Source organism: Loxodonta africana, chromosome Y (genome assembly GCF_030014295.1).
Source record: "Loxodonta africana isolate mLoxAfr1 chromosome Y, mLoxAfr1.hap2, whole genome shotgun sequence".
Taxonomy (NCBI): Eukaryota; Metazoa; Chordata; class Mammalia; order Proboscidea; family Elephantidae; genus Loxodonta; species Loxodonta africana.
This window is the reverse complement of record NC_087370.1, coordinates 8,936,051-8,943,596: the sequence shown is the minus strand read 5'-3', so window position 1 is coordinate 8,943,596 and position 7,546 is coordinate 8,936,051. Positions and strand designations below refer to the sequence as shown.

The window sequence follows — 7,546 nt, the reverse complement described above, 5'->3', positions numbered from 1 at the left end:
TAGCCTAATTGCCCTGGATAAGACTTCCAACACGATGTTGAATAAGAGCGGTGATAAAGGGCATCCTTGTCTGGTTCCCATTCTCAAGGGAAATGCTTTCAGGTTCTCTCCATTTAGAGTGATATTGGCTGTTGGCTTTGCATAGATGCCCTTTAGTATGCTGAGGAATTTTCCTTCAATTCCTATTTTGGTAAGAGTTTTTATCATGAATGGGTGTTGGACTTTGTCAAATGCCTTTTCTGCATCAATTGATAAGATCATGTGGTTTTTGTCTTTTGTTTTATTTATGTGATGGATTACATTAATGGTTTTTCTGATATTAAACCAGCCTTGCATACCTGGTATAAATCCCACTTGATCAGGGTGAATTATTTTTTTGATGTGTTGTTGGATTCTATTGGCTAGAATTTTGTTGAGGATTTTTGCATCAATGTTCATGAGGGATATAGGTCTATAATTTTCTTTTTTTGTAATGTCTTTACCTGGTTTTGGTATCAGGGAGATGGTGGCTTCATAGAATGAGTTGGGTAGTATTCCGTCATTTTCTATGCTTTGGAATACCTTTCGTAGTAGTGGTGTTAACTCTTCTCTGAAAGTTTGGTAGAACTCTGCAGTGAAGCCGTCCGGGCCAGGGCTTTTTTTTGTTGGGAGTTTTTTAATTACCGTTTCAATCTCTTTTTTTGTTATGGGTCTATTTAGTTGTTCTACTTCTGAATGTGTTAGTTTAGGTAGGTAGTGTTTTTCCAGGAATTCATCCATTTCTTCTAGGTTTTCAAATTTGTTAGAGTACAATTTTTCATAATAATCTGAAATGATTCTTTTAATTTCATTTGGTTCTGTTGTGATGTGGTCCTTCTCATTTCTTATTCGGGTTATTTGTTTCCTTTCCTGTATTTCTTTAGTCAGTCTAGCCAATGGTTTATCAATTTTGTTAATTTTTTCAAAGAACCAGCTTTTGGCTTTGTTAATTCTTTCAATTGTTTTTCTGTTCTCTAATTCATTTAGTTCAGCTCTAATTTTTATTATTTGTTTTCTTCTGGTGCCTGATGGATTCTTTTGTTGCTCAGTTTCTATTTGTTCAAGTTGTAGGGACAGTTCTCTGATTTTGGCTCTTTCCTCTTTTTGTATGTGTGCATTTATTGATAGAAATTGGCCTCTGAGCACTGCTTTTGCTGTGTCCCAGAGGTTTTGATAGGAAGTATTTTCATTCTCGTTGCTTTCTATGAATTTTCTTATTCCCTCCTTGATGTCTTCTATAACCCAGTCTTTTTTCAGGAGGGTATTGTTCATTTTCCAAGTATTTGATTTCTTTTCCCTAGTTTTTCTGTTATTGATCTCTAGTTTTATTGCCTTGTGGTCTGAGAAGATGCTTTGTAATATTTCGATGTTTTGGACTCTGCAAAGGTTTGTTTTATGACCTAATATGTGGTCTATTCTAGAGAATGTTCCATGTGCGCTAGAAAAAAAAGTATATTTTGCAGCAGTTGGGTGGAGAGTTCTGTATAAGTCAATGAGGTCAAGTTGGTTGATTGTTGTAATTAGATCTTCCGTGTCTCTGTTGAGCTTCTTACTGGATGTCCTGTCCTTCTCCGAAAGTGGTGTGTTGAAGTCTCCTACTCTAATTGTGGAGGTATCTATCTCGCTTTTCAATTCTGTTAAAATTTGATTTATGTATCTTGCAGCCCTGTCATTGGGTGCATAAATATTTAATATGGTTATGTCTTCCTGATCAATTGTCCCTTTTATCATTATATAGTGTCCTTCTTTATCCTTTGTGGTGGATTTAAGTCTAAAGTCTATTTTGTCAGAAATTAATATTGCTACTCCTCTTCTTTTTTGCTTATTGTTTGCTTGATATACTTTTTTCCATCCTTTGAGTTTTAGTTTGTTTGTGTCTCTAAGTCTAAGGTGTGTCTCTTGTAGGCAGCATATAGATGGATCGTGTTTCTTTATCCAGTCTGTGACTCTCTGTCTCTTTATTGGTGCCTTTAGTCCATTTACATTCAGGGTAATTATAGATAAATAAGTTTTTAGTGCTGTCATTTTGATGCCTTTTTATGTGTGCTGTTGACAATTTCATTTTTCCACATACTTTTTTGTGTTGAGGCTTTTTTCTTAGTAAATTGTGAGATCCTGATTTTCATAGTGCTTGACTTTATGTTAGTTGAGTCGTTACGTTTTTCTTGGTTTTTATCTTGAGTTATAGAGTTGTTATACCTTTTTGTGGTTACCTTATTATTTACCCCTATTTTTCTAAGTAAAAACCTAACTTGTATTGTTCTATATCGCCTTGTATCACTCTCCATATGGCAGTTCAATGCCTCCTGTATTTAGTCCCTCTTTTTGATTATTGTGATCTTTTACCTATTGACTTCCATGAGTCCCTGTTATGTGTATTTTTTTTTTAATTAATCTTAATTCGTTTGTTTTTGTGATTTCCCTATTTGAGTTGATATCAGGACGTTGTTTTGTGACCTTGTGTTGTGCTGATATCTGATATTATTGGTTCTCTGACCAAACAATATCCTTTAGTATTTCTTGTAGCTTTGGTTTGGTTTTTGCAAATTCTCTAAAGTTGTGTTTGTCTGTAAATATCTTAATTTCGCCTTCAGATTTCAGAGAGAGTTTTGCTGGATATATGATCCTTGGCTGGCAGTTTTTCTCCTTCAGTGTTCTGTATATGTCGTCCCATTCCCTTCTTGCCTGCATGGTTTCTGCTGAGTAGTCAGAACATATTCTTATTGATTCTCCCTTGAAGGAAACCTTTCTTTTCTCCCTGGCTGCTTTTAAAATTTTCTGTTTATCTTTGGTTTTGGTGAGTTTGATGATAATATGTCTTGGTGTTTTTCTTTTTGGATCAATCTTAAATGGGGTTCGATGAGCATCTTGGATAGATATCCTTTCGTCTTTCATGATGTCAGGGAAGTTTTGTGTCAGGAGTTCTTCAACTATTTTCTCTGTGTTTTCTGTCCCCCCTCCCTGTTCTGGGACTCCAATCACCCGCAGGTTATCCTTCTTGATAGAGTCCCACATGATTCTTAGGGTTTCTTCATTTTTTTTAATTCTTTTATCTGATTTTTTTTCAGCTATGTTGGTGTTGATTCCCTGGTCCTCCAGATGTCCCAGTCTGCATTCTAATTGCTCGAGTCTGCTCCTCTGACTTCCTAGTGCGTTGTCTAATTCTGTTATTTTATTGTTAATCTTTTGGATTTCTACATGTTGTCTCTCTACGGATTCTTGCAACTTATTAATTTTTCCACTATGTTCTTGAATAATCTTTTTGAGTTCTTCAACAGTTTTATCAGTGTGTTCCTTGGCTTTTTCTGCAGTTATCCTAATTTCATTTGTGATATCATTAAGCATTCTGTAAATTAGTTTTTTATATTCTGTATCTGATAATTCCAAGATTGTACCTTCATTTGGGAAAGGTTTTGATTCTTTTGTTTGGGGGGTTGGAGAAGCTGTCATGGTCTGCTTCTTGAAGTGGTTTGATATGGATTGTTGTCTCCGAGGCATCACTGGGAAACTAGTTTTTCCAGAAAATCCGCTAAAAAAAAAATGCAGTCAGATCCCTATCAGAGTTCTCCCTCTGGCTCAGGCTATTCAGATGTTAATGAAGCCGCCTGACTGGTACGCTGGCTCCAGGCTCTGGAAATAATCGCTGCTTCCCCATATTAGTTCGTTCTCCGTCTCTAAATCTGTGTTTGTTGTTCAGGGTTCGTAGATTGTTATGTATGTGATCGATTCACTTGTTTTTCCGTGTCTTTGTTGTAAGAGGGATCCGAGGTAGCGTCTGCCTAGTCCGCCATCTTGGCTCCGCCCCCCACATTCACACATTTTTTAATAAGAAATACGACGTGAGTATTACAGCCAGAATCTGCTAATAGAGAAGTTCGTGATTCATAGAGCCAAGAGACTAAATCAACACCCTATGAAGTAATGGGGCATGATTGTTACAGAACCATGCCCCACACTGGCATCTATATTAAAGAGAGGGAAGGGAAGGGTTCTTTTATCAAAGTTGATGTCAATATCCTGTTGAGAATTAGGCCTTGGATTTCAGCCAGGAATCTAGCACCACTATACAAGGGATAAGGAAATTATGCTACATCTTAGTAAGAATTAGGAATGGTGCTTTCAGCCAGTATGTTAACATTCATATTCAAGGGAGAGGAAGTCATTGTACGTGGAACAACTACTGACCAGTTGCCATCATGTTGAATCTGGCTCATAGCAACCCCAGATATTGCAGAGTAGTAATGTACTCCACAGTTTTTTTTGTTTGTTTTGTTTTCTAAGTCTATGCCCTTTGGGAAGTAGATAGCCAGAACTTTCACTTGAGGGGTCTCTATGTGGACTCAAACTGTCAATCTTTCTGTTAGCAGTCATATGTTTAATGGTTTGGGCCACCCAGAAGATAGTGTCATAATTTAAGGAGTGAGGATGTTAAGATTAACAGATCCGATGGCTGACAGAGCCACTGTGGAAAAGGGTCTAAGCATTTCTCAAAGCAATGATTATTCTACCACCACACCAGCAGACAAGTGCAGCCCCGGGCTTTTACGGAGAGCTGGAGCTCTCTTTTTGCACAAGTCCACCTACAAAAGCGTAATAGCAGCCTGATTTGTAACAGCCAGAAGTCGGATACTAAGCTTACCCTGTTTGAACCACACCAGAGGCCGTTTCTTAGTGCAAAAAGGTGGTGGATGGCAGGAGTTCTACACTGGACACCCCGGGGGGATCCCCAGAGAGGCAGAATGACTGCCCAGAAGAAGATGCCCAGGAAGGGTAAACCATCCACCTACGTTACATACCGTAGGGTTCCTTTGCATCTGTTCTCCAAAGGGCGACGCTGGGTAAATGCAGAGGAGCTGTGTGGTGGCCAGGCCACTGGGTGTGCAGATGGAAGGGTGAAGGGTGGGCTCCTTGGGGACACCATCATGGCCCGTACCTTGTGGGTATGGCTTCTCACACCCCGGTTGTGACACTGTGTTAGAAGGGGTCTCCAGACTTTACCCTGGGACAAAGACAGTGATCGGTCATGGGGTGTGTTCGTGTCATTTCTCAGGAGGGCAGGGGTACTCACAATGGGATTGGGAAGAGAGAGACAAAATGAAAACAAAGACAAAATCACCGTGGAAATAAGATGAGTATGTTTTCCTGAGTATTCTCGCCAACACTGCCTGGAAATCCTGGGTGTGGATCCACCACCGACTGGGCCACGGCCCTGGAAGTGGCCTGGTTCTCCCAGTGGACAGACCTTGTCCCAGTGTCTGGAGCACAGGTGGTGGCTGAGGCGCGAACAGCCTACAGCCATCCAGACCAATAGCATCAGTGTCTGCACCGCTGCCCTCCACCAGGGGGAGCCAAGCTGGGTACGGGGGCAGGGCCATGGGTTCAGAGGTCACACCCTCGGCCTAAGGATTGGCGAGACGGCTTTCAGGGCCCCGGACGCTGCCCCCTTTCTCCGCCCGGGCCAGGCCCAGGCCAGTCCAGCTGCATTAAACAGCCCCCTGTCTGCCCGCCCGGCCGCCCCCACAACCGCCAGCCAGCCAGCCAGCCAGCCAGCCAGCCAGCCAGCCTTCTCTCCGTCTCTGGCAGCAGCCGCTCAGCCCTCGGTCCAGAGCTGTTTCGGGACCCGCCGTGAGGGAAGGCAGGAGCTAGGCCACCTTCGCCCAGCCACCATGGTCCACCTGAGGGCGTCCGAAGTCCGGCAGCTGCTGCACAACAAGTTCGTGGTCGTCATGGGGGACTCGGTGCAGAGGGCCGTGTACAAGGACCTGGTGCTCCTGCTGCAGAAGGACTGCCTGCTCTCAAGCAGTCAGCTGAAGGCCAAGGGCGAGATGAGCTTCGAGCAGGACAGGCTGCTGTACGGTGGCAGGTGGGGCCCTATGCACAACGGGACCCACTACCGTGAAGTCCGCGAGTTCTGCTCCACACACCACCTTGTGCGCTTCTACTTCCTCACACGCGCCTACTCCCGGTACGTGGAGAAAGTCCTGCTGGAGCTGCTGAGGGGCGAGCATGGCCCAGACGTGGTCATCATGAACTCCTGCCTCTGGGACCTGTCCAGGTATGGCCAGGATTCCATGTGGAGCTACAGGAGGAACCTGGAGACCCTATTCTGGCGCCTTCGCCAGGTGCTGCCCGAGTCCTGCCTCGTGGTGTGGAACACTGCCATGCCCGTGGCTGAGACGGTCTCGGGGGGTTTCCTGCCGCCTGAGGGCATGCCTCCGACCGCGTGCCTGCGGGATGATGTGGTGGAGGCCAACTTCTACAGCGCCGCTGAGGCCAGCAGGCTTGGCTTCGACGTGCTGGACTTGCATTTCCACTTCCGGCACTCCTGGCAGCACCGGCAGCCAGATGGCGTGCACTGGAACCAACACGCTCACCGAAGGCTCTCGCAGCTGCTACTGGCCCACCTGGCCGATGCCTGGGGCGTGGACCTGCCCTGTGACGACCCGGTGGGCAGGTGGATCTGGGAAGGCCCTGGGAGCCTTCTCAGAGGGCCTGCGAGCGATAGGCTGCTCCAACGCCACGGAAGTGAATCCGGTGAGGAGGCCCCGCCTTCACGCCCACCTAGGCCCGCCTGCCCAATCGCTCAGTCTCAGAGACCCCCTGTATCCCCGCCCCAGGTTCGCAGGCGCTTCCAGCCCGGCGGCCATGGCTCCACTTTGCCCTGGGACCAATCCCTGCAGCGCCAGCCATGCTCTGGCGACGCCTATGCGCAGCACACTAGATATGGCGAGGAAGCAAACCTGACTGCTGGCCGGCAGCCCCGCCACGGCCGAATACATAGGGCCTCTGATTCTCACCAGCGCCGCGTGGTTCACCGGGCTTCTCCACCTTACCCCCCAGGTCCTCCTGCAGGGCCAGAGAGGCGCAGGGGCAGGGACCGTAGTCCCAGATGTGACCAGGGGCAAGGATTCCGTAGCCACCCCTCCATGTAGGCCGTCCTCTCCCCCTTGGACCCTTCCTTGGGGGATGGCCTAGGCATGCAGGTGTGGAACACCTCCAGCCACCCCTCCACCCCTCTCAGCAGCGACAGGCCTTACAGGAGCAGATACCTGATGTACACCCCCACGGCTGTCTCCTCCTTGACTTGATATAAAAGCAAACTTCGAATTAAAAAAGTGCCTTCACAAACACAATGTCTGTCTCTGCGGAGTCTTTGTGGGGCTGCGCCCTGGCAGTGTGTCCATAATGGATCAGTGTAGCCTGCCACTCCCATTATGTTCTGGGTGCCTTTTGGGGCAAGGAGCAGGGAGTCCAGAATGCCTTCTCGGGGGCTTCTGCTGCTTTCAGGGCCAAAGGGGCAATCAGGCTAAATCCATTCCTACCAATTACCTGTAGTTTCTGTAGAAGAGTTGCTTGTTCAGAAAAGCCCCGAAGTTGAGCTGCGCTTCACGACTTAGCAAGATCCAATGCTCAATTCAGTGAGCTGACATTAAGTGTCTCTCAGGGCTGGTGAAGAAACAAGCCTCCCAGACCGTTTTCTATACCCATAAGGTGAATTAATTTATTTGCACACACTTGGAAGACTCTG

The 7,546-nt window shown here is 46.0% G+C and overlaps 1 protein-coding gene across 1 annotated transcript; it reads left to right on the top strand.

Annotated features, from left to right (window-relative positions):
- Positions 1–5,684: 5,684 nt before the first annotated feature.
- Positions 5,685–6,950, top strand: LOC135229021 (PC-esterase domain-containing protein 1B-like). The gene has a single exon (XM_064278763.1). It carries the CDS (start codon positions 5,685–5,687, stop codon positions 6,948–6,950), a length of 1,266 nt encoding a protein of 421 aa, XP_064134833.1.
- Positions 6,951–7,546: the final 596 nt, after the last annotated feature.

Coding starts and splice junctions, on each gene's coding strand:
- LOC135229021 (XM_064278763.1), top strand. CDS start 5,685: ATGGTCCACCTGAGGGCGTCCGAAGTCCGGCAGCTGCTGCACAACAAG.